This window comes from Oryzias latipes, chromosome 11 (assembly GCF_053564925.1).
Source record: "Oryzias latipes strain Hd-rR chromosome 11, Olatipes_Hd-rR_3.1".
Taxonomy (NCBI): Eukaryota; Metazoa; Chordata; class Actinopteri; order Beloniformes; family Adrianichthyidae; genus Oryzias; species Oryzias latipes.
The window spans coordinates 24,059,671-24,084,724 of record NC_136247.1 but is presented as its reverse complement, the minus strand read 5'-3'; the positions used below and the strand labels follow the sequence as shown (position 1 = coordinate 24,084,724).

The following is a 25,054-nucleotide window of genomic DNA, read 5'->3' as shown; positions in this document are numbered from 1 at the left end:
GAACAATCGTTATAAATGCGCATATTGAAAAAACAAAACAAAATTTAAAAAATATGATAAAGGCAAGGCAAAAAACAATTCAAAATAACAGTACGTTTGATATATTTTGATAAATTACTGTAGTTTTCTTGTTTTTGTTTGGAATGCATTTAAGACACTTATAATAATCAGAAAAGTAATTCAAAAAATACCAAACAAAGGGCATGTAGTTTTCCATTTACATAAATGAATGAAATTTTTGCATTAAATAATAACAACATTAATGACATCAGAAATTCCTGGGTCCATATTTTCCATATAGAAAATAACAACAGATAAGGAAAAAAGGGAATATTTAAAACTTTGAGTGACAACCAATTGTGAATATCAGTCCAAAATATTTTTATCTGTAACTGTAACAGAGATGTTCTAACGTTTCAGTTTCAGATTAACAGAATAGGCATGGCTCCGATTGAAATTTGAATCTTTTATGTAAAAAAATCTCCAACAGGGTAAATTTGAGATATTATTTTAAAATGCGTTTCTTTCATTTTAGGTGGAAGTGGGTACTTTGTGTATAAAGAAAAAAATGTGTTCATTAGGGTGGTTTCTAAGTCCCGTCTATTGTTTATACTAAAGTTGCAGAAAGTTATTTGTTTAAAGGTTAGAGTTACTAATTTATTGGTGCATTTTTTTTTCATCTTTTAGGGGAATATCATTAATTTTCAGATCTGTAAATTGTGGTTTGATTGCATTGTATTGTAGTATGTATTGTCAGAAATATGATTATTTGGGTGTTTTTTGGAAGTACTTGTAAAAAAAATAAAATGATTTTAAATGGAAGAAAAATTGCCCTGCGTTTTGGCCAAAGGGGTGGATTTAATTTTAGACCATAATCTGATTGGTCAGTTTACAGGAAGTCCTTCCCGGGTTCTCTCCTGACAGACCATACCCAGGGCGAATCTACTAGGGGTAATCAAACTTCCTGGTTGGGTATGGGTGCGTTTTTATTCCTCCCGCAGAGATTTCTGGATGAGACCCTTCAAGAAAACATAAAATACAGTGACTTATTAAAGTTTAAGTCGAAGAACTAGCTAGCAAATTACCTTGTTAATTAAACGGAGACCAGAAACCAGGAAGAAGCCATTGAGTACACGCGTTAGCGGGGATTTAGCTAACGATCACAGCGGGCGGGGCGGACGTGGTTCGATTCCCTAAGGCTTCAGGAAACGTGAAATCTTCTGGATTCTTGACAACAAAGCTAAGAGGGTGACAGGTGGGTTGTTGAGCCAGAAAAAGGTTTTAGCTGTAAATGTGAGATGTGTGTTGTTGTTTTTGTGATTAGCTTCCAGAGCTCCCGCTCTTGCTGCCAGAGCAGAGGGAACTTCCGGGTTGACTCAACATCCTGTGGAGACGGTTCAATTAAAGTGATAATCATGGCTTCATCTCTGTTTTTGCCCATTTGATTGAAGCTCAGTCTGTCGTCTTAATTCTTTTTTGCCATAAAGTACTAAATCAGTTCATTTTGATTGACAAATTCATGTTTTGAATCACATCTCAACCCGACACATGAGCAAATTTCCATAAAAAACATTATTTAAAAAGAAGAAACGGTTTAGAATAGGGAAAAAAAAAACTTTATTGATCCCAAAACAGGAACATTAATTGATGACGTTTGTTTTTCACATAACTAGTCATATAAACTGAACAAAGATAGAAGTTTCATTCATAAAAATAAATAAACAGGTGAAAACATTAAAAAAAAGAAAACATTTTTTTAAATAAAGTTTAACTTGGTCTAAATAATCAAGATTAGATTTTAGTTTTATAAATGTAGATTAAATATATGCATGAGTGTTGCATTAAAAAAAAAAAAAACTTCCTGCCACTAGAAGGATTTCCTGTTTGGAGTTTGCATCTCGTTTTCTTTGGATCTTCAGCCTCATCTTTGTTTTTCAACGTCAGGTTGATCAGTTTTGCTAGTTTTGCTAGTTTTGGTCTGTTTGTAATGGTTGTTTTAACTCCTTTTTGCTTGTGAGGCCTCCTGTCCTTCCCCTCACGCTGCAGAAGTTGGCCTGCATGATCTGTATGGAGACTCTAATTTACTGATTGAGATGCTTCTATTTAAAACTGTAGGTTTTAATCTGAAATCTTTCAGCTCCAATGATAGCGGTCCACAGTAGCTGTCATCTTCTCGCAGTGCGAAACATCCCTATCAATTATTGATCTCTGAAAGTGCAGCTCACATTTCAGATGAGAATAAATCTGTTTATTTCCTGTGGTTTAATCTGTGGTTCTGCAGAGATAACCCGTTCCTTTGTTCTGGGTTGATGAGCGGTTATCGTTGGACCCTAAAAGTCAGAAGGAATCATTGATGAGGCCTATAAAGGCTCATCCGCTCAGCCTGTTTGTCCAGTTTCAGCGTTTCTATCTCCTAGTAGATTTCTCTCTTCTTGATGGGGCGACTTGTTCATCTTCAGCCTTTCTCATGAAACAAGAATTACCTGTAGCGACCTACTTCCTGTTTCTGTGTTGCACCTTTGTTGTAAACTGTTGCACATTGCAATCAGGAAAATCTGAAAGGAGATACCTCTCCAGCAGGGACAGGTGTAACCTTTTACCTCAGGTGGAAGCTGATAGGGCGGCTGACAGGCGTGGTCAAACAAAGCAGTCTAGAGTTCAGATAGAGTGGGGGTCAAGTTCGTCACTTCAGGAGTTGAAGGAAGCTCTCGAGCAAGAAGCCACATTTCTTTCTACCCAGGAGGGGGTTGTTTTAAAGATGGATTCGTCAGATGGTTGCAGTCAGGATTGTGATGTCGTTTTACAGGATTTCCTCCAAGTTCGGCTTCTTCAAATATGCCAGAAATTATTTGGGAAATATATGACTCTAGAGTTTACCATAAAGATTTGTGTAAAACTGTAGAGAAAGCTGATAATTGGTCAGGAAAGTTTACTTAAACCCATGAATTTGTCACAAGCTGTCATCGTCCTTAGAATCGAGGTTATGTCAGATTTGGTCTCCTCTGCATCAGTCTGTCATCCTCACATCATCCCTGAAATGTAGTTTTAAGTTTCTTGAGTGGTCCCCAACGCTCTTTAGGCCACGGGCTGGCTTAACGTCTGACAATATTCTCATGGACGAGGCTGAAGTTGCCAGTTTTTTTAAGCTTTCAGTTTCCAGAAAATCTATTTTTTTCAAATTAAAATGCTATGAACTTTAGTTTAAACAGACAGTTTGAAACTGTCTGTAAGACATTTTACAGTAGATGATTGAATGAAACAATGTTGTTGTTTGTAGACGCTGTTTCTGATTTGTATAAATGTAATAAAGACAGCACTGCAGAATTGTTTTCATTCATTCACATTTCAACACTGAGAACTCAATCCAGGGTCAGATTGTCTTTCAGGACCGAAAAAATGAATCGTATATATTTTCAATTCAAACTTGAATTATTGTTTATTTCTTTGAACATAGAGGAATATTTTCGGTACTAAATTTCTCAACAGGTGTCTGCCTTCTTTAGCTTTGCTGTAGGAAAAGTCTTAAATGTCCTTTTGACCAGTTTCTACAAATCAGAAACTTTATTTTATTAAATCTTCCTGCTTTGTCAAATATTTGCAGCAGGTTTAGACTCTTTGTGCCTTTTGTTGGATCCCTTAACGTGTAGATTCTTTTTTAAATGTCAAAGTAGAGGCTTACAACTGGACAATACTACAAAATAAAACGATACCGTCAAAAAACTAGGATTTTCTGCATACAATAGTAATAAATGTAAATCCGCAATGGATGGAACTTTATCAGTCCTTGAAACATTAGAGCGTTGGTCAACACATACTATGCAGAGGAGGTTTGGTGTGTGGAAACAAATGTTGCAATAAATCCATATTTCAAGTAAGATTTATGTCAAATCAGGTTCCTTTTATTTTGAAGTTGAAGTCTATTCTGTTTCCTGTCAGAGTCTGATCACACAAACTTTAGTTTTTATCAACTTTGTTAGCTTTAGGACGGTAGTGGAGGTGTTTCCGACACGTGACCAAGTGACTTACATACATGCATCACGAGTTAGACATGGATGGATGTGGTGAAGAGAATCTGCTCGTTTACCAAAGTAAAATGTCCTTCAGAAGCTGAAATGACACAAAACAGAAATAATGTCAGTAACCGAGCGTTTCTTTGTTTTGTCTGCGCCCTGGTACCAAGTAACCGACGGGCCGGTCCCAGTCCACAGCCCAGGGGTTGGGGACCAGTGTCCTACAGGATAACTGTGGGCACTAGAGCTTCGTCTTCACTCACTTTAAATGTGTCTTCATCAAAAAATCAAACAGCAGAGGGAGGAATTTGATGTTTGGTCTGTTTGTCCTTCCTTCTCTTGTTGATTCATGTCTTTAAAGACTCACTCTGGTCACTTTTTAATCTATTTTCAGAGCGTTCTCAGTGGTCTTTTAATTATAATGATGCTGATTTTGGCCAAAATCTTGAAACCTTTGTCGTTTTTCAGGACATACGGTGCCTTTCGAAAATATTCGGCCCCCTTGAACTTTTCCACCTTTTGCCACATTTCAGGCTGCAAACATAATGATATAAAACTGTAACTTTTTTGTGAAGAATCAACAAGATGTGGGACACAATCATGAACTGGAGCAAAATTTCTTGTATATATTTCAAACTTTTTTAACAAATAAAAAGCTGAAATATGGGGCGTGCAAAATGATTCAGCCCCTTTATTTTCAGTAAACTCTCCAGATGTTCAGTGAGGATCTCTGAATGATCCAGTGTTGACATTAATGACTAATGATGATAAATAGAATCCACCTGGATGTAATCATCTGTATAAATTTCGTCCCACTTCATGACTGTTGTTGATTTTTAAAAAAAAAAATACAGATTTATATCTTTATGTTTGAAGCCTGAAATGTGGCAAAAGGTGGAAAGTTCTAACGGGGCCGAATACTTTTGCAGGCACTGTAGTTTCTGCAGAGCGGCATTAGAAATTCACCTCTGGGTGGTGGGCGGGACTGTTGGGCAGGATTGTTTAAATTTAGCTCCTAATCCAGTCACAGCACTTCTTTGTTGTTCTGCGGTGACTGTTAAGTGAAGCTCCAGAGCTCAATTTCGCTGCTTTTTTGGTGATCCACTGCTAAAAAAGTACCAGTGAGAACGGAAATCAATTCAATCAATCTTCTTCCCCTCCATCTGCGCGTCTGCAGCATGCAGACACTGTAGGAGGATGAGTCCGGCGCACCGCACCAGAGACATCGAGAGGCAAGCTGGCTACCTGAAGCCCGAGCACTGCGCCCCCCCGCCACCCCGCAGCGGCGCAGGGAGCATGTGGTTCATCCGCGACGGCTGCGGCATCACCTGCGCCGTCATCACCTGGTTCCTGGTCTTCTACGCCGAGTTCGTGGTCATGTTCGTCATGCTGCTGCCGGCCAGGAGCGCCGCGTACAGCCTCTTCAACGGCCTGCTGTTCAGCAGCCTCGCCTTCCTGGCGCTGGCCTCGCACGCCAAAGCCATGTGCACCGACCCGGTCAGTCCCGGCGCCATCCCGCCTTTGAAACACAACATACTTATGAAGTTCTGGTTCTTCCTATTGGCGAGGAAACTTAACCGCACAATAGTGCAGAAATTATTTTGCTCAACATGAAATTCAGCTGTTCTATTTGAAAAATACAAAACATTCTTTGTTTTTCTGATGTCTTCCGTGGTTGCTTGTTTCTCTCTTTCACTATAAAAGTATTTGCATCCTTTTCAGGGCGCCGTGCCCAAAGGAAACGCAACCAAAGAGTTCATTGAAAGCCTGCAGCTCAAGCCGGGTCAGGTGGTCTACAAATGCCCCAAATGCTGCAGCATCAAGCCTGACCGCGCCCACCACTGCAGGTGAAGGCGGACCGCCGTCCTCCGCTGCAGCTTCTCCTCGTCTGTGTTTCTTCGCTTGAGTTTATGGCCAGGCTGCTTTGACGTCTGGGAATCCTTCTGCTTCTGCTCAGCTGCTTCGCCGGGATCTTAAGGAATAAGGAGAGCAGAAACAGAAACATTTTGGGATGTTTGGTGTGACGTATCTCCTCCTTCTTTCTGAATGTTCCCACAGTGTCTGCAAGCGCTGCATCAAAAAGATGGACCACCACTGTCCCTGGGTGAACAACTGTGTGGGGGAGAAAAACCAGAAGTACTTTGTGCTTTTCACTGTGAGTCCTGAGAAAAAAAAACCCGGCTGACATTTAACTCACTTGACAGACTTCATGATTGTGCACATTATTAACTGAAACCAATGTGGCTTCTTGTTTCAGATGTACATCGCACTAATCTCCTTCCACGCTTTACTCATGGTGGCTTTCCACTTCGTTTTCTGCTTTGAAGAAGACTGGAAAAGCAAGTATTTTTTACAATACCAGCAGAGAGAAGAGAGCAAAGCTTTTTTAAAATATATGTAAACCAGAAATGTAGATTATTGCACAGAAAAGAAGCCAGAAAATAACAATAAACTGACTAAATATTGGAGTGCTTTTGCAGAAAAACTTCACCGACCGATCTGTTTTGAGGATTTGATAAAAGTGAAGACCGAGATGTGGGCGGGACAGCTGCCGCAGAGCAAACCTGCCCCCCTTCCCCTCCCCACTCTTGAGAGCTCTCTGTTTCTGTGGAGCAGGGAGCTTGTGTCTCAAATACGCTCTGTTTCAAACAGCATTTTTTTCTGCTGATAACTTCAGGTCTTTAGCGATGAGACGCAGTGCTAAAGTAAACATCACAAGCGTCTGGTTTGAACAGGAAAAGCAATAATTTACAGCAAAGATCAGACTGGAATGTTAATAAATAGTTTCGGGAATGAATCTGAACTGGAGTGAGCTGTCGGCCATCACCTTTAATCTTTCAGGAAGTTATTTATTTATTTTTTTTCTGCTTGGTGCTCGTTTTTGGTTCATTCTTATCAGGAATAACAATAAAAATTAAAACATTGCAGAAACAACATAGGAGTTTCTTTTCTTTTGATGACGGCGATTAGAACCTTTTTGTGTCGTTGCTGCGAAAACAATTTGGTCCTTGCAGTCAGTGACTGGGGGCCATAATTGACTCTTTAACAGTGGAGTTTTGGCTCCAGTGTTGACGCTCTGTTAACCACCAGAACTCTTCAATTGTTGACGCCATTAAAACAAAATTCCAGCGGATTCTGAAGCGAAGAAAAGCGTCATTACGCTGATATGCAGCACTCCAGAGTAGTGAGGTGGAAGGCAGCGTTTGATGATTTTCTCTGTTTTTTAAGGCGTAACATGATCCTTAACTCAAACTGATGTGATGTGGAGATAGCAGGTATGGGTACTGATACCACCTGTACCGTGTACAAACGCGGCTTTACTGCTTCATGTCAGGCGTGTCAATCAATCATTTGACCTTTCCAGCGATTGTGGGTCGGCTCACATAAGAATGGGTGTGGCTGTCTGGGTGGGTGGGTGGAGCCTCTGTTAAAATGCAAAGCGAGGTGAGCGAAGGTTTGTCTGTGCTTCACAGCAAAGGATTGCAAGTCAGTGACCTGCTGGATAGGAAGGACCTGTATAAAAGTCTGAAAAAAGACAAATTGGTCTCAGATTGTCAAAAAGAAGGAAATGAAGCATCTGAAGCTACGTTCACACCGCACATTTGAAGTGTCTTACAGTGAATTAAATGAGACGCCAACCATACATCCCTACCTAATCTGATTCCCTGATTGGTTAAAGTTTGACCTGCTCTCAATGAGCATCCAATAGCCCTGGGTTTGGTAGAATCAGCCCAAAAATGGCTGCAGAAACTAAACGTCTTTTGAACGCTGAAGCCCGAAAAGCATTTATGCACATTTACTCTGACTTTCCATGGAAGTGGCCTCTGAAACGCACGTTGCAGAGGCCGATGTGATCGTAGATCTAGGGATGTTCAAGCGCTCTCCTCCACCCTGTCGCGTTGCGTCGTCACACCTTAAATGTGGCATCTCTTCATTTTTGAAGCTCCATTTCAAGCACCGAAACTGTTCAAAAGTACCGTTTTGGGAGCCAGATACAATCCAAATGGTATCCATCCCTGACGATGAGAGGAAAACCTGCTGGTTCTGTGTGCTATGCGTTGATACCTGATGAAAATATATGTTTAAAAAAAAAGGAATATTACTGATCAAACTGTGGATATGGGATGCTAAATGCTGATCGTAATGCTCTGATCTTCCTCCTTAGAGTGCGGCACCTTCTCTCCACCGGCGACAGTTGTCCTCCTCATCCTCCTCTGCTTCGAGGGCCTCCTCTTTCTGATCTTCACCGCGGTCATGTTTGGGACCCAGGTCCACTCCATATGTTCTGATGAAACGGTGAGTGACGCAACAAGAGAACAGAGAAAAAAACACAAAGACAGAACTTCAGTCACAGATCCATCATTCTAGCCAGAGCCGTGTGGCTGAGTGAGTTAAAGAACGAGAAGGTAATGCGTTTTTCTCAGGACTGTGAAAAGTGTTTTTCCCACAATGAAGTGGAGAGGATGAAGGATGGCAGTTCTGAAGCCTTAAGTTGACTAAATGAGAGCAGGTAATCCACTTACAGACCTCTAAGGAGTTCTGTTCATTACATTTCCCGCTCCAAACGCCCACAGGGATGACTCACCGTGTCACAGTGCTTACTACAAACCCCACAGATCTTCAGGCAGTCTAATAATGTTTGTGTGAGCAAACATTATTACCAGTCCTCTTATTACTAGTCGACTGGTCCTCTGGTCCGCCTGCGCAGCCCGACTTTCCCGCCGGCGTGGCATTGTGTCCTCACACCTCAAAGACTTGTGTTTCCCCTCAATGCCCCCCGTCTTCGCCCGTCGTCGTGTCCATCGCTCACCCTGTGCCCCAGTAGATCCGGAAGGCGGGTCACCCTCCGTCCTGACCTACTTCTTGTTTTTGCCCTGCTCTTTTATAAAAAGGCAGTAGCTGCCAGGAGCACTCCTCCTTCCTGTTCTGCAATCATGTCCGTGAGGCGTTCAAGGTCCTCCAAATTTCTGCTCACAGCATCCAGAACGATGAGCCCCAAAGGTACTGGGGAAAAAAAACAGTCCTGTCCCACAAACCTCAACCTTCATCTCACCTTCATCTCTTTAGGGCATCGAGCAACTGAAGAAGGAGGAGAGACGCTGGGCCAAAAGGTCCAAATGGATGAACATGAAGGTGGTGTTTGGCCACCCCTTCTCTATAGCCTGGCTCAGCCCCTTTGCTTCACCCGACTACGGCAAGGCGGATGTGTACCAGTACATCGTATGAGGCCAGGAAAGGGGGCGGAGCTCCGCTGCTGCTCCTGCTGCTCCACATTTCCCTCATGACTCAGAGGTTGACGCCTCCTGGTGCTGACTGGATGGAGCCTCAACGTTTGAGAGCAGAGTCGCGGTAAAAGGCGGAGCCGCTGGATTTGCTGAACCTTCCTCTTAATTTTTTTACGTCATTTTGAGCGGAGGAGCTGAACGCGTCCGTTTTTCCTGATTCTCCTCCTTTGCTGTTCAAGTGTCTTTCTTTAAATGTTGCCTTAGAACCGTCAGCATTTTTGGTTTTGTTTTTAGAAATAATTGTATTTATTTGCCTTAATGTGACACTATTTTTCTACATTCACTGTTCTGGAAATGGGAAGAGATTGAAGTTTTAAAAAAAAAGAAATGCCATAAAAACCAGAGTAAAATCAGAGTTGTGGTGTCGGGGCGCACAAACAACCATCATTAATGACACGCATGACAGTTTAGATTTCCGATTTTAGGAGAAAAAAAAATTTCCTTGATTTTTTTTTATCAAAAAATCTTCTGTCTGTGGTGAATTTTTTTTTTTTTTTGCACGTCTTTACAGAGTGATGACATTTATTTTTATTAAAATAGAAAAAAAACTTTCAAATTAAAATAGTTAACTTTATTTTGAAAAGCTCAACTGCAGTCACAGAAATAAATCATAAATGCTCATTATGCCTTTGAAGTGAGTGATTATCACCAGCTCCAGGGAGGCTGCAGAGATCAAAGTAATATGTGTGGAGGTTCTGACCCGGGGGAGGTTCTGACCCGGGGGGGGGAGGTCACGTGTTTAGACCGACAGGTGATCCTTTCTGGTGGGGAAAAACCTTCATGGCTGGAAAAGGTTAGCATCAAATGAAGGAGAACCTTTTCCATCCGTGTCCAAAAAGCCTTAAAGCAGATTCTGGAGGTATTTGATGTGTTTGCTGCCAAACGAGTGGAGGAGGTGATGAAGGAGGAGATGTGTTGGATTTACACTAACGCCACACCAGCTTTGTCTTTTTTTTTTTTCTTCAAACTGAAACTCCTTTTTTCTTTCTCCTCCGTCTGTTTCGAAAGAAAAACAAATAAAAGATTTTGACAGAGACAATTTTTTGGTTTGGGTTTGATGCAGAAGATAAAAGATTTGGACGTCATCAGTCGATATTTTCAACAATTTGCTTAAGCATCATTTTATTAAATATTAATATACGTTCAGTTTTTAGCTAATAGCACTATTTGGGAATCCTGCATGTACAGAGATCTTTCTTATTACTAATTTTTCTTCATCTTTTTTTGAATGAAAATATTCTGAAAGTGGTTAAAAAATACTAAAAGAGAAATCCAAAAACACCAATTGAATGATATGTTTATTGAATAATTGAACAGTGTTTTATTTTTTACAGTGTCTTTCCACAAATGCTCGTTTACATTTTCTAAGGAAAGGTTACACACTTCCTACAAATGTCTGCTTCACACACAGTGAGCGGCTTGGACAACGTCACGTTTAGGTTTGACCACAGAGCAGCAGCTTCCAGATTTCCAAAACTGCAACCGGAAAATCCAACATGCGTGTTTGCTGAGCTTCATGCTGGGCTTTTCGCACTGAACACTTTCATGTAAAGGAGGATCTGTTCAAAGCACAGCAAAAAGGGGAACTTGTCAGTGTGACGGACACACAAAGTTAAACCTCTGCTGAAGATCGTATTTACTGACAGGAAAGTGGAAATACTTCCATTCTAGTTTAGATTCACAAAAGTCCAGTTTGTTTTACCCGTGCCATACATTTTTGCTTCAACCTATAGACTTTAAATGGACACGTCCCCAAATATATTTACACCTACGCCTCCTAGTCAACCCCCCGACTCCAGAAAGGGATTCTGTTAATTCGCTTTTTTTTTAATATTCAGTCAAACTTTTTGTTATATTTTACTACATTTTACTTACGTTTATGTTTTAAGGTCAAAAGATTAAAGCCGGAAAGACATCCACTCTGAGTGGATGATGGAGAGCAGTAATGCACATATACCGAAAGAAACAGAAGAAAATATCAACAAAAGAGAAATAAAACCCATTATTAGGGATGAGCCACATGTAGAAACGGTAATGGAGGGAATTTATCGTCTAAAGTCTAAATCTTAATAACTGCCTGTGTGCTTTTTTTCTATGACATCAGGCCGACTCGTAACGTAAAGAACGGCTGCATAAAGACGTGATTTTATAAATGTTTTGTTGTTGCTCTCTGTTATAGGCTCCTTTAGTGTTTAAACCAACAAAAACTGATAATTTTCCTGCTCGCACATAAAAAAAACGACAAAACCTTAACCTAACAAGTTACTACACCTTAGACATTTTTAAGGATTAGAAATAAATCAATTTGTGTAATTAGTGACAAAAAATACAAGAGTTTCGATGTATTTTGTTGTTTTTTGTATAACTGGATCCGTGCAGTTAGTTTTTAGTGTGTGTGGGGATGCATTTATGCTAAATGGGATATACTTGTTTAGCACTTTTCTACCTTCCTTGAAGGCCCAAAGTGCTTCACATTCCCATTCACACACAGATGGCGGCTCCGCTGCCGAACCAACCTTCCACCAGAGGCAAGGTGGGGGTTGAGTGTCTTGCCCAAGGATACTTCCACTTATGGCAAAGCGGTAACTGAACCTGCAATATTCCAATAAGAGGTCGACCGCCCTGCTGCTGCGCTCCAAATGCGCAAGAAGAATTGTGAAAACAGTCTGGTTCTTCAGTCCAGGACGACTGCGGACCAGAATAACGGCAACAAGATGACTGGAAGGGGTTTAAAAAAACCTGGTTTTGTTGTACTATTTTGTAAAGAAAAAAAACTGTAATTCAGATTTTATGACACAATATTCAGGGCTGCAGTATTCTTGATTTTTATCACGGCTGCTTCTGAAAAATGTCAAGAAAATACAAATAAAGTGACACAGGGTTGAGGTTTACTGTGACTGGAGTCTACAGGCTAAAATGTGATGAAGCTCGATGGAAGTTTTATGTCATGTTGTCACATTAGGAGGGAAACCTGCAGAAATCACATGAAAGCGCACAGCAACAGCTGGAAGAACAGCTGGTTCATGTGTGCATTGCTGCTCTGGGATATTATAGCTACCATAACGCATTCATAAGTTTCCAAACAATCCAGATGCTTTTTCTTTTTTTGTTTAACATATTTTTAAGGTCAATGCCTCCATATTTACACTTTATGTACAGACATTTTCCTTCCAGGTTTTTAACAGATCACAGTGCTATGAGAAAATTCAGTCTTATTGCAGCCGGCAAACTCCAAAAAACAAACAAAAAAACTGAACACTAAAGAATTTGATGTAGAAAAACACAGTTATTAAATAAAATGACAGTCTGGACCGACTTTCCAGTTTGCTTTTGAGCTCGAATGTATCTTAAAATGAAAGGACAGCCCCTTCAAAATAAGAGATGTAGTGTGTTTCCTGTTGAAACAGGAAGTTTAAGGAAACAAACAGCAAATCCTCACCTGGAAAGAGCCTTTTTAGCGCCACAGCAGCAGGTTGATAGCTGGGAAATCAGTGACACACACAAACAAATGACGCTGTGAGGAAATCCCCAATACAGCTGGTTTCAGCCTGTTAGCTTCCTAAACTCTTCTCCTCCACACTTTGTCAATGAATAAATAACGACAGCAAAGTAGGAACCATAAATGTTATTAGAAATAAAGTTTTGTGGTTTTCTACAAGTGTAAGCAACTCTGTCTAACCACGAATGAGAAGGAATTCTTCGTTAAAGTTTCATGTTTGTCCACCACTGCACAGACATTTTTGGCCTGGTGCTTCCAGGCTCACCGGGCAATTTCTGTTGATGTATTTACTTTTTCTATTCATCCAGCTTTTTATTAAAACTTTAAAGACCCACTCCGATGAAAAAAACATGTTCTTATGGCATTTTTCTGATGATGGAGGACAAAAAAAATAATAAAAATTAAGCTTAAAAGGACATTTCTGAATATTTCTTTGTCAAGAAAAATACAGCTTGAAAAGAAGAAGACACGATCCATGAATGTCTTTGTTTTCTGTGTCGGGGCTGGAATCTGGCTCCTACCTGTACAGCGGGATAGGTCTGATATCGCTCGGCTTTTTTGATGCACTGCTAATGTCAGAGCATGTAAACAGGGAGCTCTCAGTAACGGGAGCGAATTTCCTAAGAAACCCCTGCTGCTCTGGAGAAACTAAGTCCAGGAAAACGACAGATTTTTAGATTTTGGCTGAGAACGAGATAATCATAATGAAAAAAACACTGTGAAGGGCTTTGAAAATAGATCAAAATTGATCGGAGTGGGACTCTAACCTCCTGCTGACGAACATGAAATGTCCAGAAATGGTTTATTCTTCCTGGAAACAAATTAAGACACCCCCCCCCCCCCCCACCTAACTCTCTACTCTTTTGTGCAGTTTGTGGCATAAAGTGGGAAAGATTTTTGCCTCTTTTTGATGCTGGAAGCTGAACCCCTGGTAAGGACTGTGCTTTAACAGGACAGGCTGAAAATCTCATCTGATTTAAAAACGGAACGGTCCCACCATCCTTTCTTCTTTCTGGAAGACGGCAACATTGTCAGCAGATTTTTTCCTTTTTTTTGCTTTTCAGAATAAAACATTAATAGTATATTAGTTCTGGATTTCTTTGGTTCTGCCTGAAATCAGAGGAGGTGACAGCCTGTTCGTGGAGTCTGTGTGTTATTCGTCCTTCGTGTGGACAGCGCTCTGCCGTCCATCCTGAGGGGACACCCGCTGAAGGACCAACAAACCAGAGAAGGTCAAAGAGATCCCGACCCACCACAACTTTATCTGGGCTTCTCCAAAGATCAGCTGCCCCAAGAAAGCCTGCAACGGAGAGAAAAAAATGTAGGAATTAAATTTAAATTTACAAAAAGAAAGAAACAAAAAAAGATAAAACCAAGAAGGCAATCTGAAAAACTTCAGCCTACTTTTAAAATAGAACAGCGTACATTAGGGAGAAGAGATTTTAGGTCCTTCAAATTAATTTTCCTCCCTCCATTCTGCTGAAAACTAATTTGCCAGGACAATGAATGAGATCAGAAATGAAGGAAAAGCAGCCGTGCCAGGTACTTACGGAAGATATGAAGTTGGAGGCAGTGGTGGTCACAGTGGTTCGGGTGGAGGAGGAGGAATACCTGAGCGCTTTGGCGAGGAAGGTCCACATCACAGCGTTGCAGGTGAACAGCAGCCCACCACACAGCAGCCTCAAGGGGATGTGGAGCTAGAAAAAAACAAATACATGTTAACATTCTGGACTGATTATGGAAGCGATGGAAACAGTATTTTGCTTAGATTGGGGGTCTCTAACTTTTAAGGCTAATACAACCATTAGGTCCAGTTTCTTACAGACCAGAACCCAGCGAGAAAGTCACCGTTTAGAAAAAAATACACCTTATTTAGGCTTTTGCAACCAATAAGCCATTCACTAATAAAATATAGTTTTTCTACAATCAAGTTTTTAACTATTTTAACTTTTTACTTTGAACAACAGCACATTAAAGTTCCTTTCAAAATAAAATACAAGATCATTCTACAGCAGCAGATTTACCTGAATGAAAAATGCAAAAAAACCAACTTTTTCTACCACAGTGACTTTGGTGCTCTGTCGTCCTATTTCCCCTTTCACTATTGAATGTAAACATGACAACACTGGTGTAAAATACATGTTTTTATACATGTAAATCCTTAGCAAAATGTATTATACCTAAAGTTTATTGCATTCAATATATTTGAGTATTATCATAAGTATAGCAATTATACTTTAGTCCAGAGTCTGCAACCTGATGCTCTAGAGTCTAGACTAGGGTCATGTGCAGTTCTTTTATCACCCCAGTGTAGGTCTTTGACTTTAAAGAAAAATGCTAACAATTTGAATAAATAATAGGTCTGTTTGTTTTCCAGGATGTTCCCCACCTTCGCCCAAAAGCAGCCAAGACAGGCTTATGCATGGATCTTATTATTATACCAGTTTGAAGAAAATTAGGCTGCAATTTAAAATTAGTCCAACCAAAAGTATTAATTTATTAATGCATTAAAATATGCAATTTCCCTTGGGCTCAATACAGTATTTATCTATCTTAATCCACCTGTACTCCCTAGAGGTTTCTACTGTTTATTCTGGCCTCAATTAGCAGGATAAATGTACTTTTCTTCCACAAATATTGCACTTTTATGAACAGTAGACTAGTTTGAACAGTTAGCTAATTTACAACAGGCATAACAAACTGACTTGGCAACACTCAAGCGGAAAATCACCAAACTACAGCATTTAATCCTACATTTTAATATGATTTATATTTTATTTTGTCTATTTGGAAGGCATATTGCAAACAATATTTTTCTGTTGAATGTTATTTATTTTTTGTCATCTATGGACTGTTTTTGTTAACAAAACGTCACATTTCATACACGTTTAAGGGAATATTCAACCGTAATATTTCTTGTTTTTCCTCAGTGGTCTCGTCCATCTGCAGATGTTTCTGGCGCGGCAGAATGACGTAACCAGGGCGGGTGAAGGTCATAGGCTGGTGAGAAACCGGACCCCCTCCGCCCCGCCCCCTGCAGGGGACAGACTGTCACCGCGGTGTCCTTCAGCCGCGGCTCGTGACGCTGTCCGTGGTGCTGAAAACGGACGCCAACGCTCCCACCCCGTCCGCCCCGCGTGCTCACCGTCTGAGGCGCGGACACAACTTTAAGCTCACCCGATCACACGCGCTGGTTTCGTCCGCGTGCCTGAATTTCCGCTGCTCCCCCCACGTCCGGAGTCCGCTCTCACAGACTCCCTTCAGGTAGTCGGCTCCAAGGGACAGCTTGGCCGACGACGACGCCACGGCTCCGAGGAACCCCGCCAGCAGTGCATAGAAAACTCCCGGGAACATGATAGCGAGGATGACACATTCTCCTGCGGGCCGCCTTTGATCCCTTCCCGCCTTACATGTCTGCTGCCGCTGCGCAGCCTGTCTGCATGGCTCACTGTCAGAACGGGAACCTTTTCCTGCACTTTGTACCCGCGGCCGTCCGGGGGCGCTCAAACAACACCCACGAGAGGCCGATTGGAACTCTGGGAAATGTAGTTCGTCAATGCTAAATGATATATGCCAAATTTTTACACATTATTATTATTATTTTTAGCTCAAATCTGTTAAAAAAAAGCCTAATTTTTTTTATTTCTTTTTTTTTAAATGTTTTATTTTTTTGCCAAACCCAGCCTTTTAAAGCCTGGCTTGAACTCCTGTGATAGACAGACTGCTTGTATTTAGCTTCGGTAGAAAGGGTCATCATTTTAAATCAGGCTGCATCTAACCAATGGACAAAGCTGGGAGCATTCCACCCATCCCACTGTGTCCTTTTAGAAAGTTGAGCCTGAAAGAGAAGTTGAACAGGAATAATTCTCCTGATGAATTTCTTCTAATGGATTTAGCGCAGTGAATGTTAGGGAGTGTAATGAGCTTATCAATCATGGCGTTGTAATGGAGACAGGCCTCCATCTTCATCAGGCTGTAACTAAACATGAAGTAGATGGAGATGTCACTTTTTCAGTAAGTATTTCCGCTAAATAAATTGATTTAGGACTTAAATCAGAAAAGGGAATAATCAGAGAGTTTACTATTTGGCATCAATAAAAGGAGAAAGAGGCAATAAAACATATATAGTGTCCAAAGGTCACTTTGTTCTTCATTGAATTCATTTGAATCTAGTTTTTGTTAAAGGAAACCCTGCTGTTTCAAGCAAACAATTAGTGTAGTTGAGTACTTTACAAAGGTTAAGCATGGTGGTGGAAGAGCAACGATTTGGGTGTATTTGTTGCAAAGGACAAAAATAAGAAGATAGCTTTCAATGTTTTAAATTTAGCTTTTATGGAATAGAAAAACATAATAAATGTAGTTCAGTTAAAAATATAATGTTTATGATCTATAAATGATTTTGTTTAAATTTAAAAAGACATAATGTTCTAAATAGTTTTTTGATTAAAGTGGTAAAGGGGGATTATTTTGATCATGATTTATGGATGCATTTTAATCTTTTTCCAACTGCATTTTTTCATCTTCTCCTGGTTCACAAAGATTTAGGTGAAGAAATACTCAGAAATGCATTTTTGGGCTTAATTTTCTTTATAAATGTCCTCCAACATCAGAAAAGTGCCCCAAGAACATGTTAAAAACACCAAAAACCCCATTTTCAATTGGCGTGGGTCTTCAAGTAGAGGCGGCAATAATGAGGTTTTTCCTTTTCACCTGGTGGAGAAGAACGGACTGTGTCATTTGGTTAACAGGAATAAAATGAAAACTCTGTGTAACAGCAGAGGTCCTTTACCGGCTGCTGGCTAATACATGCAGCAAACATCTATGCTTTTCAACAATGGGTTTCTTTGTCAGTGCAGAGTCTAGAGTGAACTTTACGTCTGCCATTTCAAACTCGTGTGTCATTCTTTTCTGCAAAAGATCCATTTAATCTTGAATAAAAACACACAAAGTTATTTTCCTGTCTGTTTCAAACAGTCAGTGTTCAAAATCAGTGACTTTTTATATTACATTTTCCTAAAAATTCAATATAAAAAAACGCAAAAAAAAAATGCAGAAAATTTTGATAGCTCTCTAACTTTTTGGGATTTTTTTTTAACTTTTCAGATTCTGTGAATAATTGCACTATTTTTTTGATCTTCCTTTCATTGTACCGGAATGGGGCAGTGTCCAACTGCCCTGCTGTGGATGTTAAGTAGTCTGTAAACAGAAATGCAGACGAATGCTGCCCCAGTTTGACTGTTGTACGACATTGAGATGAGTCCATTCTGACATTAAATCAGTATTATTACTGTTTTTTAATGCACAAAAGGTAATAGATTCACTATAATTGCTGCTTCAAATGTCCTCTGAAAATGAGGTTGGAGGCAAACGCCACTGCAGAGGTGAACAGAACAAAAAAAATTGTGAAAATTTGGGCTGGAACCATCATCTTTGGTACACCACACTTTGAAACCAATTAGGTGCTTTGTCTGCTTAATAGGAAAGTTTCTGACAAACATAAGTGTCAAATTAGTGCACTAATTGGAATCCTTCTGCTTCCACTCAACCAATAATTGAGCCCACTGAGAGCCCAAGTGACACCTTTGCTCAAGATCTGACACTTCCTTCTTGTATCTTTGTCCACTTTTGAGCTCCAGGCTCACCCAAGATGATCTGAATATAAATATATGTCAGCAGGCTGAAGGTTTTAAGTGTAATGACTTCTGTGACCTTTGGGTCTGTCAGGACGCACACCTAAATGTTGGAAAAACTCTTATGTCAATTAACTTTTCCTTAATCTAAGTGGAAAATATCCTGAGGTCAAATTAAAATGAAAATACCAGGATGACTTTAAAGCCATAAATATAGTAAACTGTAGGAAGAGCATAACAGTTCTGCAGCTAATCTCAGGTCAACAGGAAGCTGATCCAGTCTAGGTCCTGTCTTGTTTGGCTGCGACTGTTGATAACAAATCTAAGAGTTCAAAACTTCCTGCTAGACGTGACATTTTCCGGAATTTTCTGATGCTCAAATAATTAAACAAATAAAATGTATCTCCAAATGGTCACAAAGTCATTGCAAGTGTCTCTAACTGACCTCAATTTAGTTTACTTGAGGCTGAAAGGAATACATTTGTAAAGGAAGAAAACTCAACCTCATCCTATACTCTTAATTGATCTTTAGTTACGTTTGGCGGGAGTAATGTGTGCAAGTTTACAAAAAGTCAGTTTGACTTAGATGCAACACCATTTAAAGCAGATTCCGGTTTAGATTGTTTGAAATTTCTTTTATTTTCCCAAACCATTGTCAGCATGAGCTTTCCCAGCCCGGTTAGAGAATAGTTTGACTAAAATATCTTACAGCAGCAGAAGACCACACCATAGTTACCACCCTTGTCAGCTAAGAACAGGAAACTGAGGCCACAATTCACACAGACTCACCTAGACTGGATAATAGAAGATTGGAAAAACGTTGTCTGGTCTGTTGAGTCTCCATTTCTGATGCCATATTCAAATGGTTGTGTCATAATTTGGAATCAACAACATGAAAGCATGGATCCATCCTGCCTTGTGTCAACGGTTCAGGCTGGTAGTGGTGGAGTAATGGTGTGGGGGATTTTTTCTTGGCACACTTTTGGCCCCTTAGTACCAATTGAACATGTTTCCAACATCACAGCCTATCTGAGTATTGTTGCTGACCATGTCCATCCCTTTCTGACCACAGTGTACCATCTTCTGATGGCTACTTCCAGCAGGATAAGGCACCATGTCCTAAAGCTGGAATCATCTCAGACTGGTTTCTTGAACATGACAATGAGTTCACTGGACTCAAACGGCCTCAACAGTCACCAGATCTAAACCCAATAGATCACCTGTGGGATGTGGTGGAACGGGAGATTGGGATCATGGATGTGCAGCCGGCAAATCTGCAGCAACTGTGTGATGCTGCCATGTCATATGGACCAAAATCTCTGATGAATGTTTCCAGTACCTTGTTGAATCTATGCCACCACAGATTAAGACACTTCTGAAGGCAAAAAGGGACCAAACCCAGTTATAACAAGATGGACCTCTTAAAGTGGCCAGTGAGTGTAGATATCTGACAGATGTGTTGGTGCCCAGTGGAAGCAGAAGCATGCAGACACATGTTGACTCACAAACCAGCACCAGTGGGGGGAAAAAACTGATTATCAGATGCATCGCTTACAATCCATGAACAATTCTGAATTGTTTTTTAAATTTTAAATAATTGATAATGTAAAAATTATTATATTTTAAGTAAAAGTAACAAGCAAAACTAAACGCAGGTTTTTTTTCACTCTGACATTTTTTGAAGAGCACACGAACATGGTTGACTGTCACATGACCAGCCTGACTTCAGTGTTGATGGCCAATTGGCTTTGGATAAAAGTCATGCGGTGTGTAAGGGAACACATTTTCTAAATCACATTGTACATTTCTATCCGGAGGAGGCACTTTCAGTGGTCAAAAACACATATTGGACATTCTAAAGATACTTCCACTGTCGTCAGAAAAGGCTAACCGTATAACAAAGTCAATTGAAGCTTTTATAGCAAAGGACATTAGAGCCGAGATACAACATCCCTTCCCGTCGGTTCGTTACTAACAGTCAAGTCAAGGCAGCAGCTGTAAAAACCGACAGGATAGCATTATCGTGTGACGCTTGAACTTCAAACGCCTAAGAGTCGTACCTCACAATAACTGCTCATTTAATAACCAAAGACCGGCAGATAAAATCTCATGTCCTCCAAACTCAGATAATGACAGGAAGCTGCATTTAGAATGTTTAATAATCGAATCGCTGCCTCCTGAATCGCAATCAAATCGTGAGGTGCCTCAAGCTTCCCACCCCTAGCTGCCACCCTGCCTTCTATGGCCCCACTACTGGCCAGGCTGCTGATCTTTGGGATTCGTGCAGACTCTTCCACAAACCCGAGCAGGCCTTTTTGTTTCAGTTCAGGCTCTTCTGTCTGCTGCTCATTTTAGATCTTAAATAAATGGGAAGCCATTTGTTGGCTACCATTGTGTTGCATTCATGTGAAACAGAGGACAAAAGCAAAGAAAAACACAGGAGATAAGCTTCTAGCAGCAGAGACAATCCGCAGAGTAGACAGAAAGTTCCCAAAGCAAACACAGTCACAATTATCTCCATTTTCATGGATGTCAGGAAGAAAATACAACAGGTCCAAAAAATGTTAATGTGCTGCAGCTGTTCTTTAAAGCAGCAGCGTCAGCAGAAAGTGGAAGCAAACCAAGAGAGGGAAGAGTCTCTCTGTGCAATATTTTCAACCAGACTCCCTCTGATATGCAGATTATAGAGACTGGCAGAGCGGCACCAAACTGATAACTTCAGGACAAGGACAGACAAACTCCCACAGAGGATCTCCGATAAGCTCTGCCCTTGTTTCAAATTCTGACTTAATCCTGATTCAAAAACTATCCTGCTCCCCACACGTGTTCCCAGTAACCTTCTGAAACAGGCACTAACTAGGCTGACTGTCTTATCAATGACTGCAGGTTCAGTCCGTGCGATGCCAGGAGGCTAAGAAATGTCAGAGGTGATAGAGAAGTTGACCCATCGGAGCTTAGAGATGCGAGCAGATGGAGGACTTCTGAAGAAGCAGAATCTCAGTCAGCAGATTACGTTTAAAGGCTGGAACAAATCTAAATACCAAGAGTGTCATCGAAGGAAGTGTCATTCAAAGGAAGTTCTGCCTGAAATGTTGTGGTCCATTGAAAGTGGGAACATGTCGATGCGGTAAATTTGAAAACATTTTGTGGGAGAAAATTGGGACCTGTCTTTCAGAATAAAAGCTGGGTTTAGTTTTCTTTGATGTCTGGTGCCTAATCAACTTCAGAGTGCCTGATCAAAAAGCAGCCTTCTACCTTGGTCAGGCTGGTCACTGACCAAGGTCACAATGGTGACCTTTCTGTTTATTTTATCTCCATGGCAATCAGTTTATGTTTTAGTCGCCTAAGGATACCGAACAGATCCATGTAAGTTTCAGAAGAATCAGCAAAAGTAAACTTTTAGATTTCCTTGGCAATACAGGTTGATAGCTAGCCACACCCATATTTCTAATATATTCATATCTTGTGTTATAGAATCGTGTTCAACTCTAGCTAGGGATCCATGCATTAAATTTTTACAATATCCTGTTAATAAATGTGTGAGTATTGTGGGAAAAAGTGAAAATCGTCAAACTTCAGATGTGTTTTGGTTTCATTTGTGGATTTGGAAATATTTTTTTCGACTCCATAAGCGATTGTTCATTTTTTAAATAGTATCGCTCGACATGATGTCACTGATTATTATTATTCATTTTTTTGGCTTGGGTCGTGCACTACACCCAAAATTCATTTTCACTGGGTACTAGGTGTGTGCAAACTTTGGGACGTTTTCAGGAATGTGGTCAAACCTTTGCTTGAAGGCGCAGAAACTTTTCCGTCTGTGAAAACGATCTGGTCCTTGCAGACAGTGTCTGCTGCAGGCCATAATTAGTCAAAAATGCAACACTATGGAGGGGAAAAAGCTCCTTATGTGCACAAAAAACAGGAGAAAGGGTTAAACTAAGCACAACTTTCTCCTCCAAGGCCTGTGTAAGAGATAAGATTGATGTTATCTCAGAGCACAAACATAATTTAAGAGGATTGGTGGGTCAGTGAACAAATAACTTTACTGTCTTTCAGCTGAGCGGTGATTGGCTAGAAAGGCCCAGGTGAACAAAAGCAACCAGGAAGTGAAAAGAAGAAGTCAGCACAGTTGTCTATGTGAAAATGTGAGTTCTGGGCTTATTTGAGGCTGTAAAAGTTAGAGGTTGCAGACCTCTGGAGCCTGAGGTTTTCCCGTTTAAAAATGATTTTTAATTTTCTGCTTAATGGCTGTGGTGGAGTGAACCGACTGACAGCAGACAATGATGAGGGTTGACCTCAGCCGGCCGCAGAGGGCATCAATCTGCCGGGGCTGACACGGGACAATGATGGAGGAGATTCCACTGCTCTGTCAGGGGGAAGCCGGTCTCACAGAGCAGAGAGGATTCATTTACAGTCAAGAGGAACCATTGGTCATCATTAATTTTCCAAGAAAGGATGACTTTGTTTCTCTAATGATTCAAAAAGTGTATGTTTTATGAAAAACGTCCAAGAATGCTGGTTACAATCAATTTTAACAGGATAATTAAAGACCCATTTCAATTAAAATTGTTCATTTTTCTGATGTTTGAGGACATTTAAGATCAAAACTGCATTTCTGAGTATTTCTTTATTCAAATTTATGTACAGTATAGACCTAAAGTTTCCCATTTATTTGAATGATAAGGTGCGTCCCAACTTTTGGTCTGTACTGTAAATCAGGAACAGACAAAAAAAAGCAGTATGGATGAAAAAGATTGTATTTGTGAGACGTAAAATACGCTGGGCGGGCCACAGATCCCATCCTCTCAGCAATAGGGAGCTGAAGATGGGGCGGGGTTTCTCTGTGCCAGCTGTCCCCCACAAGAGGTGAATTTCTTAAAACTCCAACAGAAACTATGTCCTAGAAAACGACACAGGTTTTTAGATTTTGACCAAAAAACAGCATCATCATAATAAAAAGACCACTTTGAAAATAGATCAAAAGTTGATCAGAGTGGGACTTTGGCAGAAACATTTACCCATTAATAATAATAGAAATGATAATAATTCTAAAATAAATTAAAAATAAAACACAGCACTCAGAGATAGGATAACTTAGCAGATTATTTATATATATATATATATATATATATATATATATATATATATATATATATATATATATATATATATACACATATATAATGTTTGTTTTAATGTCATACTGTCACTATTATGTACAACGACCTTGGGTTCCAATAAAGGCGCCATAAATAAAATTAATTATTATTATTTAAAAAATAGATACAAACTGAAAATGTTGGAATTCCTTTTACTTCTTTTGTATTTATGTAAATAATTATTATGTGCTCAACACCTACTATTTGTATAAAATGTGAGATTGAAGGTGAAAATTAGTATGATTTTTCTTCTACCGACTTCTATTTCGGGCTCTTTATTACTTTCTGTTGATCCGTATCTGTAAATGCAGCTCAGCTCCAAGCAGGAAGAGAAAAAGCTCACGTGTTGCATCAGGCCATCGTAGATCAAAGCGTGGAGATCTTTGGCGAAACAGATTTCTTTCATCTCAACTCCATCAAAATCCAAGATGGCTACAAGAAATAGAAACAACAACATCTGTCTTTGTGATGTCAGAAGGGGTTTCAGAACCTCTAAAGTCACTTTTCTTTTCCAAAAACAGCTTGAAGGTTGGGTCTGGGACTCAAATTAAAAGGTGATAGGAAGCGTATCAGAGATCAGCTCCTGCCGCCTGTCCTCATGAGATGCAGCTGACCCCTGCTCTACTCACGGCAGGAGCTTTTTCCACACCATCGACTGTCCAGCCTAGAGATGTTCTTCTCCTTTCTGTATCGATCTCTGCAGCCGCGTCAGCCGCCGCGCAGCAGAATCCGTCTGTTTTTTGCTAAGTGTCCTGTGGAGCTTCATTTGGCATTCCTTCGATTTCTCTGCATCAATGTCTGGCTTCCTTTAATAGCCGGCAATTCTTTCAATCGGGTCTTCAATAACAAGAACTTCCCTCCTCCCTGTGGTCCTCGTGGTGTGATGACCAAACGAAGACTTAACTTGAGGAAGCAGACGACTCTGCTATCAATGAATTAAAAAATATATATAAGAGGAGTTTGTTTTTGTTTGAACAAGGTCTGCTGTGTTTTAAAACCATAAATGTGATTCTGATTTTTTTTACAAACTTACTTATACAGACTAAAATGTTAATTTTTGTTTTAATTATCTTCTATTTGTTTTATTTTGATGAACAAAAATCCAAATGATTGTCCTCCTGTGTCCTCTGATGGCGGGACAACTGTCTCTGTATGGAAAAAAAAAGAGAAAAAAGAGTTAATCAAACTATGTTCGATTCTATTTTTAGATTTATATATCGTTAAAAATAATTCTTGTATACTTACAAGATTTAAAATAGTAAATTTACAACTTTTTCTCGTAATTAAAGAGATTAAAGTGGAGGTGAGCGTACAGTGCAGCAGCAGAGCAGAACGACTAAACTTAGTTGAACAGATGAGCTGAATGTTTATTGATAACATTCCAAATGTCTGGAAGCTCAGTTGTTTGATTTACTATTTATTAATGTTTTATTAATTGATGGGTGGCTTGCAGGATGTCTGCAGCCCG

General features: G+C 40.1%; 2 protein-coding genes across 3 annotated transcripts; one reads left to right on the top strand and one right to left on the bottom strand.

The window, feature by feature from the left end:
- The first annotated feature begins 927 nt into the window (after positions 1 to 927).
- zdhhc3b (zDHHC palmitoyltransferase 3b) lies at positions 928 to 10,334 on the top strand. Its single transcript, XM_004073782.5, has 7 exons — positions 928 to 1,255; positions 5,188 to 5,507; positions 5,733 to 5,857; positions 6,069 to 6,165; positions 6,268 to 6,349; positions 8,176 to 8,306; positions 9,078 to 10,334. Exons 2-7 carry the CDS (start codon positions 5,208 to 5,210, stop codon positions 9,234 to 9,236), a joined length of 894 nt encoding a protein of 297 aa, XP_004073830.1. The 5' UTR covers positions 928 to 1,255; positions 5,188 to 5,207; the 3' UTR covers positions 9,237 to 10,334.
- A 246-nt stretch (positions 10,335 to 10,580) lies between these two features.
- tmem42b (transmembrane protein 42b) lies at positions 10,581 to 24,141 on the bottom strand. Of its 2 annotated transcripts, none has more exons than XM_020707059.3 (3): positions 23,930 to 24,141; positions 14,345 to 14,491; positions 10,581 to 14,094 (listed from the first exon to the last, which is right to left on the bottom strand). In XM_020707059.3, the coding sequence occupies exons 1-3, from the start codon at positions 24,041 to 24,043 to the stop codon at positions 13,948 to 13,950; spliced, it is 408 nt and encodes a 135-aa protein (XP_020562718.1). In that variant the 5' UTR covers positions 24,044 to 24,141; the 3' UTR covers positions 10,581 to 13,947. The 2 variants fall into 2 exon arrangements, with proteins under 2 accessions (XP_020562718.1, XP_004073995.1); XM_004073947.5 differs by lacking the exon at positions 23,930 to 24,141 and adding an exon at positions 15,972 to 16,354.
- Positions 24,142 to 25,054: the final 913 nt, after the last annotated feature.

Excerpts from the sequence above, each read along its gene's own strand:
- zdhhc3b (XM_004073782.5), top strand. The coding sequence starts at position 5,208 with ATGAGTCCGGCGCACCGCACCAGAGACATCGAGAGGCAAGCTGGCTAC. Across the intron at positions 5,508-5,732 it reads AAGCCATGTGCACCGACCCG|GGCGCCGTGCCCAAAGGAAA; the intron begins GTCAGTCCCGGC and ends CATCCTTTTCAG. Across the intron at positions 6,350-8,175 it reads CTTTGAAGAAGACTGGAAAA|AGTGCGGCACCTTCTCTCCA; the intron begins GCAAGTATTTTT and ends CTTCCTCCTTAG.
- tmem42b (XM_004073947.5), bottom strand. The coding sequence starts at position 16,148 with ATGTTCCCGGGAGTTTTCTATGCACTGCTGGCGGGGTTCCTCGGAGCC. Across the intron at positions 14,492-15,971 it reads AAACCAGCGCGTGTGATCGG|CTCCACATCCCCTTGAGGCT; the intron begins GTGAGCTTAAAG and ends GTTTTTTTCTAG. Across the intron at positions 14,095-14,344 it reads CCTCCAACTTCATATCTTCC|GCTTTCTTGGGGCAGCTGAT; the intron begins GTAAGTACCTGG and ends TCTCCGTTGCAG.